The 24,660-nt window shown below is 42.7% G+C and overlaps 1 protein-coding gene across 1 annotated transcript in view; it reads left to right on the top strand.

The window, feature by feature from the left end:
• USP13 (ubiquitin specific peptidase 13 (isopeptidase T-3)) overlaps positions 1 to 24,660 on the top strand; it is a 130,669-nt gene that overhangs the window by 12,391 nt on the left and 93,618 nt on the right. The window contains exons 2-3 of the mRNA XM_010855625.1: positions 11,726 to 11,851; positions 19,480 to 19,540. Coding sequence (XP_010853927.1) covers positions 11,753 to 11,851; positions 19,480 to 19,540 — 160 coding nt within the window. The 5' untranslated portion in view covers positions 11,726 to 11,752. The remainder of the gene's footprint in view (positions 1 to 11,725; positions 11,852 to 19,479; positions 19,541 to 24,660) is intronic.

Consider the following 24,660-nt stretch of genomic DNA (forward strand, 5'->3'; position numbering starts at 1 on the left):
TGAGGTCTTAAAGAATTAAAGGGAAAAGAGTAGAGGACTGAGGGAATTGACTGGTGGTCCAGTGGTTAGAACTTCGTGTTTTCACTGCCTGGGTTCAATCCCTGGTCAGTGAACTAAGATCCTGTAAGCCAAGCGACACAGCCAAAACAAAAAACAGTAGAGGGCAGAAAGCTGTGTTGTTTTGTGAACCTGTGCTAGTAGATCTGTATCTTTTCTGTTTTTATATTTTTTAAAAATCATAAGCATACATTTTAGAATAAAACATGTTCTTAAAAATAACCAATGCTGTATTTTTATTTTATCATATTGTCTGGAAAGTTATAAGCTGGAAAAGTGAGGGAAAGGTGTCGTAGCTACTTGCTGAGTGTTTTGTGTATTGTGATTCTGGATGCCCCAGGGTCTTGGTAAAAGTAGCCACACATGGTGATCTTGGGGAGATGACACGAGAGCTGGTCTCTGTGAACATCACCCAGGCCTCTGTGCTGCTGCTCCTGTTCAGTGTTACGGGTGATCAGCCCAGGACGACCCTTGTCCCCATGTGCAGAGCAGATGTGAACAAGAGCACCTATTTTTGGAGCTGGAACAGCAGGACAAGGCAGTAATGACAAGAATTTGATGAATCTGAACATGTTTCCAAACTAGAGATGTTGCTTAAGGTACACAAGAATATGTGCTTCCTGTGGTAAGATTAAAAATAAGATTTTGTTTTGTGTCAGTTAGCAAGGACTCGGACTTATTTAGAGCCTCCAGTACTGCTCTCAGTGCTATAGTGGAGGTGTGAGTATTAGGAGAGAAACAGAGGGCCACAGGAAAAGAGGGTATGATCGGGATCTTTCTATCATAGTGGAGTGTCTATAATGAGTCAAGTACCATAGGAGGTACTTCTATACGCACCACCTCATTTAATTACAATAGTAACTGACTTATAAATGACAGTTACTGTTGTCCCGTTTTACAAAAGAGGAAGCTGAGACTCAGGGAGGTTCAGTAGACTTGTATGTGACAGAGACGGGATGTCAGCCCTGATGTGTCTTGAGGTTAGACCCTGAAGCACTGTTAGGATATTCAGGTTGTGAACAGTGTGGTCCTGAATGGAGATCTCAGGCACAGGAGGAGTAGGTAAAGACTGGAAGAGTTACTGGCCTGGACAGTCAGGTGGGACCTGAAGAGGGGGCATTTTGGAGCAGGGGAGACAAGGCGTGGAAGTGGAACCAAGCTCGGGTGTGTATGTGAGAGGCTTCACTGGCTAATGGGAGAGAGGATTATTGGGGAGACTGGAAGGCAAGGCTGACATCTCTGTGGGTGATGAAGGAGATTGTCTTGGTAAGATTAGACTAGACTAGCAGGCCAGTTAAGAGCAAGGGAAGAGCATGAGGCCATGTGACTGTGAGAAGACTTTGAATAGTAATTCCCAGGAGTTTCTTGTCATATCAGAGGGGGTTGCCTCCATGAGGGTGTTGGCAGTGGGAATAGAGATACTGGGGTGGTAGGACTAACTTGGTAGAGATTTCGATGGAGGCTGTGGTTCAACTTGGTGACAGAATATGCAGTGGGAGAAGGTGTGGGAGGAATTAAAGATGACTTCACGGCTGGTACCCTGGAAGATGGACTGAATCAAGGACATAGATGAGGGAGGTGAGGCAGTCAGATACAGTGGGCAAGTACTGCTTGCCCTCGGGGAAAGCTGCAGACTGGCATGGTGCTCAGAGGTCAGTGTTCAGACTGCAGGGTCTGGCAGCCTCTAGTTTAGAGACTCAGGATTTGTGAGTAGCCCTTCCTTTCTAAGAGCCCCAGGGTCCCACTGCTTTGCTCCTGGGGTCTTTGCCCCCAGGGTTATTGAGGGGGCAGCAACTAGCACAGGCCTCTTGGCTTCCTGCTGATTGGCTTAAGTTCCAGAAAAATTCAGACAGGAGCCTGGGGCAGCATTTCCAGCCAGGGGTTTTGGAAGCAGCCTCAGTCCGTGTGGGCTGTCTTTCCAGACCCCCAGCCAACAGAGTGTGACCACTAATAGATCAATTTAGTAGCTGAAGTTGTTGTTTAGTTGCTCAGTCGTGTTTGATTTCTTTGTGAAAATCAAACTGCTTGCCTGTCCTTTACTGTCTCCTAGAGTTTGCTTAAACTTGCGTCCATTGGGTCAATGACGCCATCCAACCATCTCATCCTCTGTCACCCCTTCTCTTTTTGCCCTAAGTCTTTCCCAGCATCAGGGTCTTTTCCAATGAGTTGGCTCTTTACATTAGATGGCCAAAGTATTACAGCTTCAGCATCAGTCCTTCCAATGAATATTCAGGACTGATTTCCTTGAGGATTGACTGGTTTGATCTCCTTGCAGTCCAAGGAAGTTAATATGGAGGCCGCCAAACCCTGCAGATGCTTTACTAGCATCTTGGACTCCCCCCACCCCCAACAGAGGGTCTTCCCACTGCTGTTGTCAGGGAGCTGTCAGCCTGGACCGGTCAACTCCAAGAACTTAGCTGTCCTTTTCACGTTTGGGGAGGTGAGCTGGCAGGGCCTGCTCCAGCTTCTCCCGTCCCCTGCAGGATAGCCTAGGAGAGCACCCAGCCCAGGCTACTTATTCACTTGAGCGGAATGGCTCTCCTTTGTCTGCCCTTTCTGCTTTCTTGGAATGAAACAGCCTTGAAAAAAAAGAAGTATCTGCTCTTTTCTCCAAGCACCTCGCCCGCCCCCTGACAGCGTGTGCTTACCGACAGCCGCCCACCTAGCTCCTGCCACCAGAATGACATCTGCTTCTCAGTTGCACCTGGAAGCATGTGGGGACCAGACTGGCCTGGGTCCCAATCCCATCCCACGCCCCGCCGCCACCCCATACTTCTTACTACTTAATAGCAGCAGGACTTCATCGAGTGCCTTGATTTGGCTACCTTTCTCTGAGCTTTGATTTTTACCTCTCTTACAAGGTTGTACTCATTGCTGCCCATGGAATGTTCCTTATTGCTAGCCCTATCTTTAGTGAGATGTGGTGGAGAGTCCCTCCGAGAAGACAGTGAAATGGGATCTAGAGGGTCTTGAGGTTACCACAGAGGGACATCCTGTACTTAGTAATTCTTTGTGAGGCTTGTTCTATAGTGAAAGCCTTGGGCATGAGTGCTTGCTTGCTGGCCTCCTTGAGGGGAGCTCTGTTCAGGGCTGTTATATGTGTGTTAGTCGCTTAGTCGTGTCCGACTCTTTGTGACCCCATGGATGTAGCCTGGCTGTCCATGGGATTCTCCAGGTAAGAATACTGGAGTGGGTTGCCATTTTCTTCTCCAGGGGATCTTCCCAACCCAGAGATTGAACTTGGGTCTCCAGTACTGTGGGTGGATTCTTTACTGTCTGTGCCATCAGGGCTGTTATTCATACTCAAATTTAGCTCTTATTGATGGGCTTTTATGACTTAGCCTGGAAGCGTAATCTCTGTGTGTAATGTAGTTATTCAGGGGAAACGCATCCCGAAGAAAGCCATCTATTCTTAAAAATAATAAGACCCCTGACTTTAAGAGGCTTTTTACCTTTGACAAAGCAGTTTCACGTTTTTTTAAAAAGGTGTATGCTGGGAATTACTTAGATGGATTATAGCTTCAGTTCAGTGCTGCTGAAGATGTTCACCTCGTCTTCATCCTCTCACAGTTTTTATTTTGCCCGTTTGTCCTGTGAGCATCATAGTAACTACTGCTCCTCTTGTTCTGCCCAAACCCTTCCTAGCTGTTCAGGTGACATCATCCTCATTGCTCCAAATACCCAGAGCAAGGATTTTGTTTTATGCTTAGGGGAAAAGTTAATAAATGATGCCTCTGTGGAACAGTAAATTTACAGCGTGTCAAAGCCTGGCTGCTTGGACTGTGCTTCTAGTGTCGGACCAGGCTGTGCGGCTCTAAGGTGTAGGAGTTCTCTGCAGAGAGAATGTCAAAGTTGGAGCAAACTAGAAGAAATCATGACTGCATAACATTTCTATTTTTTCTTAACACTTCATGGCCACAAGCAGGATTTATCAATGTTTAGCAGAGAGGCTGACAGTCTCTTGGGATTATATGCATTTTTTTTTTTTTTTTTAGCTGATATTGTTTTTCAGTCATTCAGTCGCGTCCAACTCTGCGATCCCATGAAATACAGCATGCCTGGTGTCTGACACGTAGCTGATATGGACAGATTTATTTCTGTGGATTTGCTGTGGAAACCGGAGTTTTGGATTTTGCAAATGTATTCTGGGAGTGTTGTTCTACTGGTGAACGGTTTGAGTCTTTCCTCGCTATTCAGCCTATATATATTTTTTGATGGTACTTTTTCTCTATTTCCCCTTTCTGTGGATCGCATGCTTGCTGCACTAGATCTGGAACTTTGTTTTACTTTCTTATTGCACATTTGCTTTCCATCTGCGTGCACATAATTTTTGTATTTTAAAACTGTTGTCTGTCTCTTTTGCTCTAGGAGCCAGATTGTACTGGGCAATCTGTGCTCTGGTCATTGGAATATTCATATATACCATTCAGGTATGGAAGGACTTGAGAGGCTAAATTAATAGACAGGTGGTTGCTCGGTGAAAGAGTTGAGCAGAGAGAAGATGGGAAGTCTTATGAAGTAATGAGTCAAAATGTTTAGGGGTTGACCTCTAACTGCCCTTTCTCACACACTTCTACAGTTCTGTCTTCTGAGCTCTGAGCTGTATCCTAAAGTTATATTCTGAATCTGCCTCAGTTTCCCCATCTCTGCCCTCAGCCCCTTTCCCATCTTCCTCCTCTGCCTCCCTCAGGCTCAGCCGTCGTCTTACCTTGTTTAGACAGGGCTGTCTAAAAGAACTTTCTGGGATGATGGAATTGTTCCATGTCGGCACTGCCCAGTGTGGTAACCCCTAGCCCCATGTGACTACTGAGTACTTGAAATGTGGCCAGTGTGACCAAGAAACTGTTGTTTTTTTTTTTTTTTTTTTGTCACCTTTAATTTAGATTGAAGTACTCGCACGTGGCTAGTGGCCACTGAATCGGACAGCGGGAGTCTAGGCTTTACAGTAGCCTGGGAACCATGTATTCTCTGGGTCCTCTCTCCATAATTTTCTCTGCGGTAGCCAGAATGATCTTTAAAAAAGTAGATGAGATTATGGTGCTTTTCATCTGGGAACCCCCCAGTGCATCTACAGGCCTGTCTTCTCTCTCCCCCTCCTCCCTGAGTTTCTTTCTGTCCCTTTGACGACACAGCCAAGCTTTCCCTGGAGTTGTGGCCTATGTACACACTTTCTCATCTAGAGTGTGTGCTCTTTTTTCGTTTTGCTTGTCTGATCCCTCATTCTGAGATCTTGCCCTTCTAGGAAGCCCTCCCTCCCCGCCACCCCCAGCATGTTTCTGTCACCCCCACCATGCTGTATCAAGACCCCAAGTCTCTTGTTTCCAATCTCAGGCTCCTCTGTCACTTTTATCTCTCTCAGAAATTATCTTTTACGCTTCTTTGTTATTTTCTCTCTCCTTGCTAGGATGCAGATGTTATCAGGACACCAAGCTTGCTTGTCTCTCTCTGCTGAATAAACTCTTCCTGTCCCACATCCTCCCACCCCCCTTCTCTTGCACCCCCGGAGAAGACATCACAACCATATAATCTCTCACAGCTTCTTTTCCAGACTCTGCACAGACCATCCCCTTCTGTAAACTTGGATGCCATCCAACTGGGGTACAGTGTCCTTGATTAGTTTCATTTTTTCTCAGTTGTCATCACTTTCTTGTCTGCCTCCCTAATCACCTCTCTTACTTGTGGCATATTCCCACATTTCCTTAGCTACTTGTTCCGAGATAATCTCCTAGTTATTTCGAACCATGCTTTTGCTTGGAGTAGCGAGAATAGCCAGCCCCTTCAGGTGAAGGGTGAAGTTGTGAAAGCCTAAGGAAAACTTGGTTTAAGAAAAGGAAACATTGGAATGACTGCCTGTTCTATTCTATTGTTTGATTCTAAATACATTCAGTTAAGAAAAATATTCCTGTTTTTATTATTAAAAAGTGAATCCATGTTCCTGAAGAAAAATTAGAAAATGCCAGAAGACTGTGAAGAAAAAAAAAAAATCCCATCTCATCTCCCAATGCTGATATGATATCCTGTGTCATGGAGTGTGAATGTGTTTGTATATCGCATAGCACATCATACACACTCTTTTGTTGTTTGCTTTCTTCACTCAAAAATACCATGTACAGCTTTTCCTATTAGTAAATACTCATCTTAAGTCAGTTTTATTTTTATTTCATTTTTAAAACACATCTCTTTTATTTTTGGCCATGTCAGGGTCTTGTTGCGGCGCTCAGGCCCTCTAGTTGGGGCACATGGGTTTAGTTCCCCTGCGGCGTGTGGGCTTGAACCCACATACCCTTCATTGGAAGGTGTTTTCTCAACCACTGGACCACCAGGGAAGTCCCCCCAAGTCAGTTTTAAATGGCTGAAGAGTGTTACATTTCATGGATGCACCATAAATCACTAAGCAAATCTTTTCCTGAGCATGTGGGTTATTTCTTTTCTCTATTAATAGTTAATTTAGTTCATCTCTCTTTTTTAAAAAATAACATTCTAGAAAGTACCGCATTCTTGTTCTTTTTGTCTCCCTTGCGCGTGAGTGTGAGTCACAGCCCTCCCCGGTGCTGGTACGTAATTTGTCCTGGACCTGGATTTGTTGTGACTCTGTCTACCTACATCATGTTTCTCTTTGGGGCAGTGACCGCTTGTTTTCCACACTGTTCTGATGTTATACAAACAAGGGTTACGTGGGACTCTGTTTCCAGAGTATGTGGCCCACACAGGCTCCCTCTCCCTTCCTGACTTCCAGCGGAGGCTGGTCTCCAAGTACACACCGTTGTAAACAAAGTTCTCCGAACACCTAGTGATTGACAATGTGGTATATTTTTATTTAAAAGGATTGTTCACTTGCTCCTCTGAAACCTCTTGTAACCTTGACCTTTATATTCCCCCAGTGTTTTAATATTCTTTTAAATGGCAGGCGGGGTAAAACAAGGTGACTTTGATGTTACTTCTGAATAGTAGGCTGGGTCATCTAATGCAAAGTCATAAGTGAATGGCTCTGTATCTTTTGTATCTGTATTGAAATGTATTGAAGATGGGACACAGACATCGCCTGGGTTTCTAATGTGGCTTTTCTCTCTTAGGGTTTGATCGTGGGGTGGGAAAAGTTGTCAGAGGGAATTCTTAGGGAGCCTTGGAGAAGCCCTGAGTGATATTTCTTGACTTCCCTGCAATTTCAGGTTTCTAAATCAAGTCTAGCCTCTTGGCCAAATTTCTGTTCAGTGCATGTAAATGGTAATTAGAATCTGCTTTAGCCAAGAAAATGCAGAGCAGCACACACTGGCCATTTTGGGCTGGCTGGCCTCTGGAAGGGATGGGGGTGTGCACTGCTACCTTGAAGAACCCTGTGAGGCCAGCTTGGTTATGGAAGGCAGGGAAGCTGGGACACAGCAGGTCTGGTGTCCATGCTGCAAAGAGGGTGACTTTAGCCAAACAAACCTGAAAAGTGAGTATTCATGCTGGTGCCTCGGGCTGTTCTTCTGTGCTCAGCTATCGGTTTTCTTTTGATGTTTCTCATTCTTTATGGACAAAGGAGCCTTGCGGGCTACAGTCCATAGGGTCGAAAGAGTTAGACGCTACTGAGCGGCTGAGCATGCTCTCACATTATTTAGTTATGCTGAAAGACTTGAAGAGGAGCCTGAGCTGCAATGCATTTCAAATATAGGTCAGAAGGCCACCGAGGGCTGGTTTGAGAGAGAGAGAGACTAAGCTATGTAACTGAAGCTATGTAACTGAATGACAAATAACCACACAAAACTTCCCATTCCCTCTGGAAATGTTTCTTCAGTCCTGCCCTGTGCTGCTCAGGTACTGTTTTGCAATTCAGTAATGAGTGTCATACCATTTTCCTTCCCTCAAGGAGCCAAATGCATGAGAGATTGAGCTTCTGAATGTGGTGGCCCCAAGTGAAGGAAGTGAGGATTCTCCCTGCTACAGATTTCAGTGAAGAAGATGCTAACAATTGTGAAAAGAAAGTGGATTTGGAATTAAGGACCACTGGCATGGGGTCGAGCAGAGGAATGTGAGAATCGGTCATGGGCAGTGGCTGGCAGGGTGGACTGCTGGATGGGTGTGGGACTGTGACTTGTGGGATCTTAGTGTCCCGACCAGGGATTTTGAACCTGGGCCCTCGACAGTGCAAGTGCAGAGGCCTAACCACTAGACTGCCAGGGAATTCCTGGTTTTGACGTGGGGTGCTCTGCAGGCTTGAGGCCTTGCCTGGTGTTCCTGGAGGTCCTTGAAGAGATGCTTTCCTGATAGTGAGACACTCAGCACTGGGCAGTTCACCTCACTCTAGACCAATGCTACTTGAAGTGTGGTCAGCTGACTGGTGCCATGAGATAAGCACGAACATTGAGAGTAAGCATTTGGAAATTTCTATAGCAGCTTGCCGTTGTGGCCACTTCCAAGTGCACCAGCAGTGGATTAGTTTGTCTGAACAGGATATAGACCCATTTGAGTTTTGTGGTGCTGAAACATTTCGGTTCACGCCTGGCTGAAGCTGAGAACTAGCCATGCGCAGTGGGACCACTGGAACCTCTTAACCTTTCCTCAATGAATAGAAGCGCAACAAAACAAAATAGCCTGGCCCTTCATGACAGTATTATGAGAAACACCTCTCTATACCAAGCACAGAAGTAATGGGAGGTAAGGATGAGGACTCCCAAGTCAAGAGCTTAAATACAAAACCTTTGATCTGTTCCGGTTTCATTTCAGGTTTTTGTCAGCCTACAACCTCCCTTCCCCTCTTCTTTTTCTTCCTTGTCATCAGCATGTGTTCCATGAATATTATTTTCCTATGTACATTACATGCAGTTCTACACGTTTTCTGTACACATTACACATGATTCATATATTTGTCATTTTAAAAAATGTTATAGTATCTGTTGTGTTCATATGTCTCAGGTTCTTAATTCCTCTATTTGGGGGCCATTTTCCGATCCTAAATAGTTCATCTGTGAATATTTTTGTACAAATTAGTTATTTTTCCTCTCGGGTTCCTGAAGTCACAGCAAAGGAGAGGTACTATGTCAAATCAGTTTATTGCTCCCTAGGAGGGTGGAACCGATTTATATTGTGGGGGGGAGATATACAGGTTTTCTTTGTGGCTTCAGGCTGTGGGATTTTAATACCATTTGTCAGTTTAGTAGGCATATAATTGCCTTGGGATTGTTTTAACACACTTCCTTTAGGAGGTAGTGGAGGTATGATTTGAATTTAATATTTTCTTACAGTTAAAACTACATGACCTTAAACAAATGACAGCAAGTTCTTACCAAGCTAAACCTGAATGTTGACATCTTGTAATTTTATCACATTTTACAGTTTGGCTATAAGCTTTTCTTCATTATACTTTACATCTTTCCCCATTCTGTTATCGTTGGTTTCCTGTTTCATTATATTTTGCAATGCACAACTTGTTCATTAGTGTTTACATTGTTACACTCAACTATTTCTTCTCTTCTGATACTGTGTATTTTCTTGGCCAGAAATTATTTTCTTCTTCATAAGTAGGATGAATATACTAGTCTGCTCTTTTCTAGTTTTTTAGATGCTTATGTCTTGGATCTATCTGGACCTCATTATAGTATTTGGTGTAAGATGTGGATCTAAGCTAATTGACTAAGAGTGTTCAAACCCTCAACCTGTTCCTCTCATTGACCATCCTCCCCGTCACTAAGATAACTGCCCCCAAAGGACTATATAGCACTTGTCTTCATGTGGCCAGGAGTGCAGCCAAGAAATCATGCAGGACCTTCTTGTATAAACAGACAGTAAGGAGACAAGAGATAAGAAAGTGTAGATCACTAGATGGGTTAAACTAAGGTGTTTGTTCTATATGAGTAGCTTTTAAAGTGTGTTCTGTTAGTGTGTCTTAACTTTTAGAACTACTGGCAGATTCCTGGGGCAGTGCTTCCAGCTCAGAGTCTCTAGTGAGGGCCATAGGCTGTTTCAGAGGCCAGCGTATATGTGGGATGGAAGATGTCTTTGGGTATTTAGAATAGAATCCTTCCCTACGTGGGGTTGTCTATGAGTGCCAAAGCATTTTTCTCTTTAATTATGGACTTTGTGACAGTATCAAGTGACTCCAGAGATTTAATATTGGATGTTTGGTATATTAAATTTTTATCAAATTCCTTAATAAGTAAAAAATTCTTGGCAATGAAGTTGTAAAGGCTTTATGATTATATTGGAGGTTACATAATCTTGCATTATATAGCTATTCTATATTTTTCTTAAGAAAAATGCTGTACTTGAACATTTTTCTTCTCCTGCTTGCTAATTTCTTGGTTCTCCCACTAGCTACCTAATACATTTTATGACAAATTAATATTTGTTATCCCCAGCCTGTGTGGCTATTAGACTGACCTTTTTCTTCCTTCTGCTTTTTCCCCAAGTAGAAAATAATTGTGATAATAGGAGATACATGTAGCACATAGAACTTTTAACTTGTAATAAATAATTATTAAATTATTAAATACATTATAAATGAATTATGTAAATCAATCTTTACATAATGACTTATAGCACAGTGGGTGTTTCTTCCCCTTTGAACTACACGAAGCCCTGTGAGGTGGGAATTATTGCTAGAGATATGTTTATTGAGGAAAATACTGACTCTCAGAGACTATCTTACAAACTCTGTTGAGGTCATAGAGCTATTTAGTGGCAGTTCAGGATCTCTGGTTTCAAATCTAATATTTCCCCGATTATGTCTTCTGGTTTGAAAACTTTCTGATATCTTTGAAGCATCCTGTCCTGCTAAAAGGATATAAAACTTTATGTTCCTGGAGACTTGCGCTGACCAGTGAGGGAGAACGATGATGAACTATTGAATTGATGGTCTTTGTAAAGAGAACAGACTTGTGGTTGCTAAGTGTGGGGGCTGGGGGAGGGAAGGATTGGGAGTTTGGGATTAGCAGATGCAAACTATTGTATATAGGATGAATAGACAATAGGTCCAGGGCTGGCACAGGGAACTATAATCAAGATTTTGTGATAAATTGTAATGGAAAAGAATAAGACAAAATATGTATAACTGAATCACTTTGCTGTACAGCAGAAATTAACTCAACATTGTAAATCAATTATACTTCAACAAAGGTGGTGCTGGTGGTAAAGAAGCTGACTGCCAGTGCAGGAGATAAAACAGACATGGGTTCGATCCCTGGGGTTGGGAAGATTCCCTGGAGAAGGAAATGGCAACCCACTCTAGTATTCTTGTCTGGAAAATTCCAGGGACAGAGGAGCCTGGAAGGCTACAGTCCATAGGATTGCAAAGAGTTGGACACAACTGAGCGACTAAGCACATATTTCAGTAAAATTAAAAAAAGCATTATTATATGGAATGACGGTCATGGGATCAGCTGCCAGCTTTCTTCTATTCCTGATCACCCCTTACCCCAGTTTGGAGAGTCAGGCAGGCATGTTTATTCCCCAGAGCCCCTGAGGTTCTACCTGACTGTGAGACTGCTGTCAGAGAGCACCGGGGACCCAGGCTTGAGGCAGGAGCTGTGTTAAGTGGCTGTGAGCCCTTGAGGTCACTGCAGGTGACTATGATCGCTGGGTGACCTTTTGCCAGACTTTGTCTTCATCGTTTGTCATTGTTTGCCTTCCTTCCCCTTCTCTGTTTCTGTGTCTAGACTGCTGGACTAACGTTGTAACCTGTCTCTTCTAGAATTCTGAAGGCGGACTCTATGTCTGCATGAATACATTTTTGGCCTTTGGAAGGGAACACGTGGAAAGACACTTTCGAAAAACTGGACAGAGTGTCTACATGCATCTGAAGAGACACGTGCGCGAGGTGAGATACGCGTTTTGGGAGAACGGGGCTTGTGACGTTGTCGTAGTGGGGTTCATCACAAGGAGGTTTTACTGTGCCCATGTGACTCCTCCTTCTCTGGGATGACGGGAAATAGAGGTAGCACTGTTAGCAGGCATTCGTAGCCTTCCCAAACCTTAGCTTAACCAGTCTTATATTTTTCTTCTTGTAATGTTCTGTTCAAAGTTGTTAAAGACATGAGTTGGCCGATAGAAAAATAAGTCAAAAAGTATAGCAAAGTACAGAAAATAATTCCAGAAACACTCATGGATACAAAAATCAGAAATAAAAGAAATTTGGATATTTTTGCTTCAATTTTTTTTTCTTAGGGAAAGAGCTTTTTTTCCCCTACAAGTGCAAGTCTCTTTCGGTTCCCTCCCTCCACAGAAGTAAACACGGTTGTGAACTTGCTGTTTCTCATTCCCATGAATGTCATTATATTTTATTTAAGTATGGGCATTCATGAACAATATGCAGTATGACTTTATATGTTTTAAAGATGTAGATAAATAGTATACTGTTACCTCTAATTCTGCCTAGAGTTTTTCCCTTCAGTGAAATCTCATGCATCTGGGTATACTTCATTCATTTCAGTAGTTGTTTGGTGTTCCATTTTATGAGTACCTTCTCATTTACTACTCTGTTCTCCCGTTTGAAGACATTTAGATTGCTTCCATTTTTTTGTTTGTTTGTTTCTACAGACATTGTACAACATTGTCTACAGACATTTTTACACGTTTCTCCTGGGGGAACATGTGCAAGATTCTTTCAGAAATAGATCTACACGTGGCAGTGTTGGCTCATGCATGTTGTTATCTTCATTTTTACTGGACATTGCTAAATCCATCCTTAGTGGTTGTACCAATGCACATTCCAGTTTGCTCTGATTATGCGTGTCTGTTTCCCCAAACCCTCACCAGTGCTTGGTCAGAATTTTGATGTTTGCTAATGGAATGGTTGTAAAGTAGCATTTAAATATTTAGCATTTTCTCCTGTGAGGGTAGAAATGTCTTTTCATTCCTTTTGTTGGCCATTCTCCTTTTCTTCTCCATGACTTGCCTATTTATATTTTCAGCCTATTTTTCTATGGATTTATCTTTTTCTTAAAAGTTTGATTAGTTCTTTTTACTTCCTGGATACCAAAATTTTGTCTGTTATAGACACACTTTTCTGATGTTCTGTGGCTTATCTTTTTACTTTATGAATTATTTTGTAGAACAGAAGGTTTTTTTTAATTAGTTGTTTTTTTTTTTTTTTTGCTGCATAACTCAGCATGTGGGATCTTAGTTCCCTGACCAGAGATCAAACCCTTGCCCCCCTGCATTGGAAGCACAGAGTCTTAACCACTCCAGGAAAGTCCTATAGAACTGGTTTTGAATTTTGATGTAGTTAGGTTTATTAAACTTTTCTCTTATGAGTTGTGCTTTTTCTATCTTGCTTAAGAAATTGTTCCCCCCCCCCAAAAAAGAAATTGTTTCCCAACTCAAGGTCATAAAGATATTTCTTCTAATATTTTTAAAAGAAGTGTGTGTGTGTGTGTGAGAGAGAGAGAGAGAGAGAGAGAGAGGGTGAAAGACACACAGAGAGACAGAGATTGTGAATGTTTTAATGTTCTAACATTTTAGATCTTTAAATCATCTATAATCTATTTTTATATTTGTGTCAAGTGTGGGAATCTGCTTTTTTCCTTATATTAATGACCAATTGTCCCACTATTACTGGAGAAGTACAGCCTTTTTCAATGACTTATAGTGCCATTTTGAAAAATATTTAAACTTGCTACTCACACTTGTGTCAGCTTGGAGATGCTCAGTTCTGTATGTTGCTCTTATTTGTGTCCTTGTGTTGATGCCTCAAGTCTTGATATCCAGGAGTATGAGCACTTTTTCCATGTTCATTTTTTTCCCGAAATTTCCTGGATTTGAATGTTTATTTTTCCATATGGATTTTGGAATCAGTTAAAAAATACTGTTGAGATTTTGATCACGGCCGCATTGATTTATAGATTGATCTATAGTATATATCATTGTCTAAGGGATTTGGTGATGGTCAGGGAGGCCTGGCGTGGTGCAATTCATGGGGTCGCAAAGAGTCGGACACGACTGAGCGACTGAACTGAACTGAAGCTCCATGAGGGCAGGGAGTCTGGTCTGTTTTGTTCACCTCTGGGTCCTCAGCATGTAACAGTACCCAGCACATAGTAGGTACTTCATAAATACTGACCGAATGACTATTCAACATGGCATACCTCTCTATTGATTCAGGTCTCTTTTATGTCCTTCAGTAATGTTTTATAATTTTCAATAAAGAAACTTTAATTTTATTAGACTGTTTAAAAAAACATTTGTTTATTTTTGGCTTTACTGGGTCTTCGTCGCTGCGAGGGCTTTTCTCTAGTTTCAGAGTGGGGGCTGCTGTCTAGTTTCTGTGTGTGTGCTTCAGCAGTTGCTGCATGTGGGCTCAGTAGTTGTAGCTCCCGGGTTCTAGAGTACAGGCTTAGTAGTTATGGCTCTTAATTGCCACCTGCCACGGACTTAATTGCCCTGAGGCCTGTGGGATTTTCCCAGATCAAGGATCTAACTGGTGTCCCCTGCATTGCAAGGTGGATTCTTTAACCATTGGACTGCCAGGGAAGCCCTTATTAGATTTTTTTTTAAGGTATCTATCCTATAATTTCTATGGGCTTCCCTGGTGCCTCATTGGTAAAGAATCTGCCTGCCAATGCAGCAGATGTGGGTTTGATCCCTGGGTCAGAAAGATCCCCTGGAGAAGGAAATGGCAACCCACTCTAGTATTCTTGCCTTGGGAAATCCCATGAACAGAGGAGCCTCGTAGGCTATAGTCCATGAGGTTGCAAAGAGTCAGACATGGCCTAGTGACTAAACAACAACAACATAATTTTTGTAACTGTTATTACTGTTGTCTTTTACCTTTTAATGTATTTAAATTGGTTATCCATGTTGTTTGGAGATGTTATTAATTTTCAAATATTAATTTTATGTTTGGCAATACTGTTCAATCTTCATCTTAGTCCTAATGGTTTATAAATTATCTTTGATCTTCCATAATCAATGCTGATTTGAAGTTCATTTCATCTCTCACCCTAGCCTACCTAATATGTTCTCTGTTTAAGTTTTGGACAAAGGAGAGATCCCCCAGTTGGACAGTGGGGAGAAGAGGAAGAAAAAAGACCAGGAGGTTAGACAGATCGTAAACTGAATGGTTAGCTTTAAAGTATTCTAACACTGGCCTGATACTATATGATTTCCATTCACTACTCCTGTTAGGCGGGGCATAGCGATTCTGATGAAGTTTGTGTTGTATCATCTGTCTTAACATAAAGTAATGAAGTTTTAGGAGACTGAAAAAAAAAAAAAAAGGAAGAAGCTGAGGCCCAGAGACTTGAAATAACTTGCTCCAGGTCACAAAGCTAGTGGCAGAATTATAGAATGCAATTACTTCTGCCTCTGAAATTTTAAGTTTAATGTTTCACTCTCTGACCACAGTTCTCTCTCATTTTAGCTCTTTCACTCATTTATTCCTGTTTTAATCTGTTTAGCTTGCTTCTCAGCATCTGTGACTTTAAACATTCTCTTATCACCACTACCCTCAACTGACCCTCATCCTGGTGTCTTGCCTCCTTACGGTCCTCCAGAACCCCGCCTCCCCCACTGCACCCCCGGTCTGTCCATCGGTGTCATCCTCCGCTTCCGTGGATGTACTGCCCACGTGCACTGCCTTGCGGTTGGGGACTATGTCAGATTCCTGGCCTTTCCCCTTCTGCTGGGCCCTCTCACTGCCCAGAACACCTAGCATGTTCCTTCTGTGCCAGTGGATGCTTACTGCAAGACTTTACCCGTGCCTCCCTCTTCATTCTCCAAAAATGATCAGACCTGCGCTTTCCAGAGGAAACAGGGACCCTGGACAGAAACCTTGAGCTCCTGCCTCACCTCCTGGGAGCTCATTTGCAGTGGTTCTCCTTTTGTTTCCTCCCATCTCAGCAGAAAGCTGTGCCCTCTCAGTCCTCGTGGTCCCGTTTCCTCCTACTTCAGAACCTCCATTCACTCCACTCCCTCTTACATTTCCAGCATCTCCCTCTTCTTTTTTCTCACACCTTAAAAAGGAGCATGCCTCAGAACTCTAAGTTGAGTCCTGCTTCAGTCATCCCATCCTTCAATTGAAGCTTTAAAACTTCTACGCTCACCGTCTCGATACAGCCCGCTTTAAGTTCAACACTGCTGTTCAGTTAACCTTCCTGTGAAGCAGCTAAAACTGCCGAGGTTGTCAGTGACCTCTTAGTTGCCAGAGCTGGTAGATATGTTTTAGCCTTGAGTTTTTCAGTCTTTAAACTTGTTTTTCTTTTGGAACTTCTCCTCCTCTGCTTTCTTTGGCACCATTCTCTGCTGGGTTTTCTCCCCTGTCGGACTGCCCTTTCTCACTTTGACTAGCATTGTTTCGTTTCTTTGTTCCTACATCCTAGGAAATACTGGCACTTGCTCATCCTCATCAGGGCCATCCACAGCCTTGTTTGGCCACTATGTCTGAGCTGATGACTTCTCAATCAGTGTCCCTCCAGAGCTGAAGGTCTGACCATCTGACTTTGACCTGGCCTCCTCTACTCAAATGCCTCATAGGTACTTCAAGCTTGTTGCACTCAGACTGAATGAATTATCTGCTTTCTCACCGTGTTCTTTGTCTTGAATTCTAGAGGCTTAGACATCCTTTGATTCTGCTCTCATTCCATGGCAGGCTGGTTATCAAGTCCAGTTATTCGGGCATTCCAAACAGCCCCAAATTCCTTCCTGTCCTCTTCATCCCTGCTGTTCTTGTCCGAGTACTTGTTATGCCTTAAAAGGGCTAATGCTGTAGCTTCCTGACTTGCCTTCCTTCCTTCCAATGTGCTGTCTTCAGTGCCCTGCCCACCCCCGCCCCGCCCCCCTGAGTCTGCATGCTGCACTCAGAGTGACCTTTTCACCCGGTGTGCATCTGTGGCACACTGAAGCTTAAATCTTGAATGTCTTTCTCTTTGTTGTAGGATGAAGTCCAGACTCTTCTGTATATGATTATAAGGCATTCCATGATCTGACCCCTGTGACCTTTCCAACCTTCCCTTCTACTGCATCAGCTCCATTGCCCTAGATATAGCAAACCCCTTCTCTTTCCTGGAACACACCATGATTTCAGGCCTTATGCATGCTGTTTTCTGTTTTGGGGGATGCCCTCCTTTCATCCCTATTCCTTTTATATCTGTTGTACTCCCTGTGGTCAGCATATCCGTATATCTATCCATCATCCCCCCACTCATTCATGTTTCATCCATCCATCCAACCAACCAACCAACCAATCAACTAGCATAATTGCTCTATAGCTGCTATCCACCAGGCCCACTGCTCTTCTTAACTCACCAGCCCTGCCCACCCCTTGCATCCCCAGAAGAACCATCATTTCTTCCTTATGATGTCATCCTTACTTCTCTTAACACTGGAATCCGTTGTGCTGTTTGTTTGCTTTCGTGCTCCCCTCTGCTGCTGGTGAGCTCCTCAAGGGATGGACCGTGTCTTCACTCACTTTGCAGCCTGAATTCCAACACAGAGCCTGACAGTCACGTCTGTGGCTGAGGAATTCCAGTTTCTCAAGCCAAGTCACCTAGTGGTGACTGATGCAGGCACAGAGGTAATGGTCTTTGGAAGGAAGGTCTTTTCTTTTTTTTTCTGAATGGAATCAGACCTAATCTGAGTCTGAGGTGTGACTCTCACATTTGGGGAAAGCCTCACAGTCCAGGAGGTCTCCCTGAAACTCCTCCTTTCTCCCCACACTTTCATGCAGGAGTGGAGGGGACAGTGAGATTGGAACAAGCAGAAGGATGCTGTAAACGTCTGTAGAGAGATTACAAGTGACCTCCAGGACTGTTCAGTGTGGATGGTTAAATATACCTTTGGTGAAGGTTTTATCTCGTCCTTTTTTGAGGCAGGTTGGTGGAGGGAAGGGGAGCAGAGACTCTGAGACCTTGGAGGAGATAGATTCTAAGAGCCGTAACATGAATGTAGCATTAGTATTTGGATAGACAAGTTTTTGAGCTAAAGTGAAGTGAAAAAGTCGCTCAGTCGTGTCCAACTCTTTTCGACCCCATACACTATATAGTCCATGGAATTCTCCAGGCCAGAATACTGGCGTGGGTAGCCTTTCACTTCTCCGGGGGATCTTCCCGACCCAGGAATTGAACCTGGATCTCCTGCATTGCAGGCGGATTCTTTACCAGCTGAGCTATCAGGGAAGCCTGGTAGTTGCTTTTTTTTTTTTTTCTGAATGGAATCAGACCTAATCTGAGTCTGAGGTGTGACTCTCACATTTGGGGAGAGCCTCACAGTCCAGCAGGTCTCCCTGCAGCTCCTCTCCTCCTTTCTTCCCACGCTCTTTTGAGCTAAAGAGTCCAATAATTTTACTTTCCTGTGGGACCTATAAACTTATAGTAGAAGCTATAAAAATTTATTGGGAGAATCACAAAGATGAGTCCACTTTCAATGCCAAATAATGAAATATGGGAAAGAAGAGTTAAGACTGATAGGCTGCTGCTGCCACTCAGTCGCATCCAACTCTGTGAGACCCCAGGGACTGTGGCCCGCCAGGCTCCTCTGTCTGTGGAATTCTCCAGGCAAGAATACTGGAGTGGGTTGCCATTTCCTTCTCCAGGAGATCTTCCAACCAATGGATTGAACTCGCGTCTCCTGCATTGGCAGATGGATTCTTTACCACTGAGCCACCTGGGAAGCCTCTAATAGTGATAAGAGGGTGAACTAAAGAAGCAGCAGAGCCTCGGTGCTGCCTTAACGGGTGGCTGCTTGAAAGGATGCTGGGGTTTGACCCACACAACTGCTAAGTGTTTGAAATGTGCTCTTTGAGTAACGAGAAGAACATTTTGGTCATTTGAGGCAAACATTTTAATAGCCTCTTTGAGAGTCGAACATTTTGTGCGAGTATCAAAAGGGTAATGAATGACTTCTTTTGCAAAACCACTTGAGAGCAGTTTCACCGCTGCAGGGGACTTCTGCCAGAAATAGAAAATACACGGAGCTTAGGGGTAAACGGTCACCAGTGGGAGCTCCAAAAGTGTTTCGGGAGGTTAGACTGGGGCTTCTTATGACCAGAATATCAGCAGCTCTTTATTGGTATTTATGAACTCTTTCCAACAGCAGTTGTTGTGAGCACTGAAGACCAAGCACAGGGCTTAGTGAATAGCAGGGGAACAATAGCCTCCCTCCTGGAGCCACCGTCCCCCCAGGGCTCCTCTGGCCTCGGGCATGGACTCCAGCCTTTTGGAAACACTTGCCCACTTGAAGTGTCCCCTTCACCCTGACCCCTGGCTTCACTTCCCTTCCCAGAGGTACTTTCTTGATAATTTGGTGAAAGCATAATCAGGTGGACCATTACCTTTGCCTTCCCCCTCCCTTCATGGACATGGGTCAAGTTCTTGTTTATCCTGGCATCTCTAGTCCAGATTGAATATTTCCTCTTGGCCTTTTATGAAAACTAAGAACCTCTGAGGTGCTACCCCAACTCCCAATCATCTGTCCCAGAGGCTGCATTTTAACAATCTCTTGTTTTCTTTTCAGAAGGTAAGAGGCGCATCTGGTGGCGCTTTACCTAAAAGGAGGAATTCCAAGATGTTTTTAGGTAATGTAAATAGTTGTTAACAGTTTTCTGTGTGTGGGGGTGGGTGGGTGGGTGGGTGACTGCACATGTTTGATTTGGAGGAACTGGCTGTTTACTGCTCTACAGTTTAAAGATGAGAGGAGCCAATTTCACTGGAGATGGTCTGTCTCCACTTTGTGTTTACCTGTGGTGAAGGATGCTTCCAACATACTTGCAGGGTTAGTGTTTTGAAGCAATTAGGCTGATAGTGCCTGGAGAGAAATTGTGCTTCTGCTTCTGGTCTCCTTTTTCACTGCCTTTAAAGAAGAGACAGGTTTTTGTTTTTTTTTTTTTCTTTTCTTTTTTTTTAATATTAGCCAAACTACAGACTTTATTTGTATTTCACTATTTTTTTCTACTAATATTGTTTTTATTGTTGCTATAGTATCCCATGTTGCATTTGGTTGTCATGTTTCCCTAATCCTGTCTAATCTGTGATAGTTCTGTAGACTGTTAAAATCTTTTAATAATTGTGACACTTTTGAAGAGTACTGGACAGTTATTTTGTGGACTGTACCTCAATTTGGATTTATCATGTGACTTCATGGTAAGCCTGAGGTCATGCATTTTTGGCCAGAATTCCTCAGAAGTGATGGGGCCCTCTTCAGGGAGCACAGGAAGCTGAACAGGTGATGTTTAACCTTGCTCACTTGTTAAGGTGGTGTCTGCTGGGTTTTTCCACTGTGAGGTTAAGGTATAGTTAATAAATATTTTGAAAGTGATACTTGGAGATGATACTAATACGTTTCTCCTCAAGTTTTTGTTCACTAATTTTATCATCCATTAGTGGATCTTGCCTGCAACAATGTGGTGTTTGTCTAATAGTGATTTTCTGTCTCCCTCATTCAGAAGAGCCAGTTTTGCTCATACAAGTGAGGACTGGCTTCTACTCATGTAATCATGATCATATTTCATATTAAACTTCCTGTATGGTTTTCCCAGAAAAACAAATGGTTTGATAATTTTTGACCAGGCAAGTTTGTATCTGGAAATGCCTAGGATTATTGTTTGGAAGGAATTTCAAAATTGTTTGCATGTTGTAATTTTATTTTGGTTAAAAAAATGATATATGCATACATGTGTATGTGCATCTCTATGTGTGTACATAATGCATGTATGTATGTATATACTTACATATATGTGTGTATATGTATGTATGTATATGTGTGTACATACATACTCATATACATATATAACTGAGAGCCTAGTAGTGTCTGGCAAAATGTGCTCCAAATTGTTAATAGTAACTCCTTCCTGATGGTGAAATTGAGGTGACATTAGTTTTCATCTTTTTGCTTATTTGTGTTTAAATTCTTTTTCTATAACAAAAAGACACATTGATTATTTGAAAAGTAAAGCCATTGAATGTCTTGGAGCTGAGTTTCCTTCATGGTTGGCTTCTCTGTTACTCTGCACTGGGTCCGCTCTTGCTGTCTTCTCTCCGTATTTTCAGCCCATGGTTTTCTTTATGAGGCTTATCTGCAGTTGGTCTTTCCACACTGGCCAATCTTTCCCACTGCTCCGCATGGCTTTGGACCACAACCCAGGTTAACCAACTAGCCTCGGAGAAGCTTAGAATAAGTCTGAAAGCTGAAATGATTGAATGCGTTTTGACGTTTTGGTTATAAGCCTTCGGCTCCCTTGCACTACTGGTGATAATGAACTTCTTCTGAGTGAAATGACATCAGCATGGCATTCTTAAACATCCTGATCTGCTGTTGTTTTTCATTATTTTCTTTGGTTGAGTAAAGGAGTTAGCTGACCTCTTGTCCTTTAACCTTTGTGTTTTTTTACTCAAAAGACCTTGCAGTTTGATTTTTCTAATTATCATATTGGTGGTAGAGGATATTGTCAAGTAACTTTTAACAAAAGAATCCAAAGGTAAGCATTGAGGTTTTGTGCTTCTTACTATGTGAACCCTTCCATTGCTTCCTGGGAGCGCTAGCCCACCCTTTCATTTCAGTGGGACTTTTTCTATGGGCTGCTCTCTGTGTTCTCTCAACATTTCATGTCTTAGAAAGCCAGAAACTCACAATCCAGCAAAAATGTTCTATTTGGATTGTACCAGTTTTTTAAAAACTTAAATTTGAATGTCATTGGCACGCTGGGACTTGCCCTAGGCCCCAGTTCTTTCTGTGATTTTATACTCAGACACTTCACTAACTTATATTAGTAGGAATTATGTTTCACAAACCCTGATTTAAAGCCTCAACTGGTGCTTCATAGCTCCCAGTAGCAACCACTATACTCTTGCCACACTGATCATAGCTCTGTTTTAAAGGTGGTGTGGCCGGTAAATTAATTTCAGTGAAGGACTGTATTAGACTTGTGCTGTGCTGTGTTCCCGTCATGTCCGACTCTTTGCAACCCCATGGACTGTAGTCCTCCAAGCTCCTCCGTTCATGAGTTTCTCAGGCCAGAATACTGGAGTGGGTTACCACTTCTTCCTCCAAGGGATCTTCCTGACTTAGGGGTCAAACCCACGTCTCCTGTGTCTCCTGCATTGACAGGTGGATTCTTTACCACTGAGCCACCTGGGTAGCACTGTATTAGACTTACCTCTGGTTTATTTAACAGGAATTATAAAATATTGGTGAATTTAAATGAGGTAGATGTTAATTTCTTTTATTTCATGTAGAGGATGTTGGGAAACAGCAAATCCAGGCTGATGTGATGCCCTCATATTCATCAGATTCTAGGTTCTTCCCATATTTCTGTTTCACCCTCCATCCTGGTCTGTGATTTCTAACCTCATGGTCACTTCATGGTCCAAAATAGCTGCTAGAATTCCAGCCATCACATCCCCATTCTGGAAAGCAGGGAAGAAAAAGGGGAAGGGACAAAAGAATCTAATCTCCCAGTTTATTCATTTTCCTTTTGTCAGCGTTCTCACAGATCCCCATGCCACACTATACTTCTCTGGTCAGGAATTGATCACATGCCTATGCTGTGTGCTGCATAGGAGGCTGGAAAGCAAAGTCTGTTAACTGGCTTCACTGAGTAAAGTCTGTTAATAAGGAAGAAGGGGAGAGTAAGGACTTCCCTGGTGGTTCAGTGGCTAAGACTCCATGGTTCCAATGCAGGGGGCTGGGATTTGATACCTGGTTAGCGAACTAGATCTTACATCCCACACCTGAGAGTTCGCATGCTGCAGCTAAAGATCCTGCATGCCACAACTAAGACCTGGCATAGCCAAAGAAATAAATAAAGACGAAAAAAGGAGGAGGAGAGAGTGAATACTGGGACGCAGCATGTAGCCCCTGCCATAATTTCCTTCCCTAAAAAGGGACATTGGGCATTTCTTCAAGAAAAGGAAATGAGCTCAGAACTCTTTTGCAGCCTCTTTGTTTCTTTGACTAGAAAGTACCTTTTCACTGCTATTGAAATGTAGTTATGATGACCCATCACGAAACACAGGCAGATGACTAATGCTTTCTCCTGGATAGAGGCTTTTTATCCCGTTTCACTTAATGACTTTATGACTAATTCCTTTCCAGTTGGCTCAATACTAACATTGAAACCACTGAATCATTCAGTTGTGACCTTCATATTGATTTTAAAAGGGAAACTGAGGCCATTAGCTAGTGCTGTATGCTTATCCAAGTCTCCTGAGCCCCATTCTGCCCCTACATTCAAGTTAACTCTTTCTCCTGATTACCTCGATAGTCATCTAAATGAAATCCTAGTTAAGGATCCATCCCTCAGTTTTCATTTTTATGGGTAACTCTTTTTAGAATCAACAGTGACAGTTATTGGTGATTTTTGAATCAGAGAAATTTTGTGCTTCTCCTAGGAGAGAAACTTAAAATTAGAATTTTAAAAATATCCTTTGAAATATGTAGCACATGGACAAAGCTTAAAATTGAAAAGTTTTAAGAGCCTCTGTAACAAAAAGTAAGTTTTTCTCCCTTCCCTATGTCCCAGCCACTTAGTTACCCTGAGACAAATAGTAGTTTCTGTTTGTACCTCCTTATGTATGTTGATTATTCCTCCAGTAATAGTTTAGACCTATGCCATGCTTTTAGATTTTATTTGTGTAGGTGGTGGGGAGCCATTAATACTTTGGTTCCCAAACTGTGTCCTGAGGCACTCCAGGTTGCCACAACAAACTCACAGGTAAATCACAGGATATTTTAACTCCTTAAGGGAACACAATGATGGTTGAACATTGCATGATTGAGTAGCTTGGTGCAGTCTCACTATTAGAGTATCGCAAAGAAAGGCAAGGCCAAAGAATGCTCAAACTACCGCACAATTGCACTCATCTCACATGCTAGTAAAGTAATGCTCAAAATTCTTCAAGCCAGGCTTCAGCAATATGTGAACCGTGAACTTCCAGATGTTCAAGCTGGTTTTAGAAAAGGCAGAGGAACCAGAGATTAAATTGCCAACATCCACTGGATCATGGAAAAAGCAAGAGAGTTCCAGAAAAACATGTATTTCTGCTTTATTGACTATGCCAAAGCCTTCGACTGTGTGGATCACAATAAACTGTGGAAAATTCTGAAGGAGATGGGAATAGCAGACCACCTCACCTGCCTCTTGAGAAACCTGTATGCAGGTCAGGAAGCAACAGTCAGAACTGGACATGGAACAACAGACTGGTTACAAATAGGAAAAGGAGTACGTCGAGGCTGTATATTGTCACCCTGCTTATTTAACTTGATGCAGAGTACATCATGAGAAACGCTGGGCTGGAAGCACAAACTGGAATCAAGATTGCTGGGAGAAACATCAATAACCTCAGATATGCAGAGGCCATCACCCTTATGGCAGAAAGTGAGGAAGAATTAAAGAGCCTCTTGATGAAAGTGAAAGAGGAGAGTGAAAAAGTTGGCTTAAAGCTCAACATTCAGAAAACTAAGATCATGGCATCCAGTCCCATCACTTCATGGGAAATAGATGGGGAAACAGTGGAGACAGTGGCTGACTTTATTTTTTTGGGCTCCGAAATCACTGCATATGATGACTGGAGCAATAAAATTAAAAAATACTTACTCCTTGGAAGGAAAGTTATGACCAACCTAGACAGCATATTAAAAATCAAAGACATTACTTTGCCAACAAAGGTCCATCTAGTCAAGGCTATGGTTTTTCCAGTG

This window comes from Bison bison, unplaced genomic scaffold (genome assembly GCF_000754665.1).
Source record: "Bison bison bison isolate TAMUID 2011002044 unplaced genomic scaffold, Bison_UMD1.0 scf7180017864367, whole genome shotgun sequence".
Classification (NCBI taxonomy): Eukaryota; Metazoa; Chordata; class Mammalia; order Artiodactyla; family Bovidae; genus Bison; species Bison bison.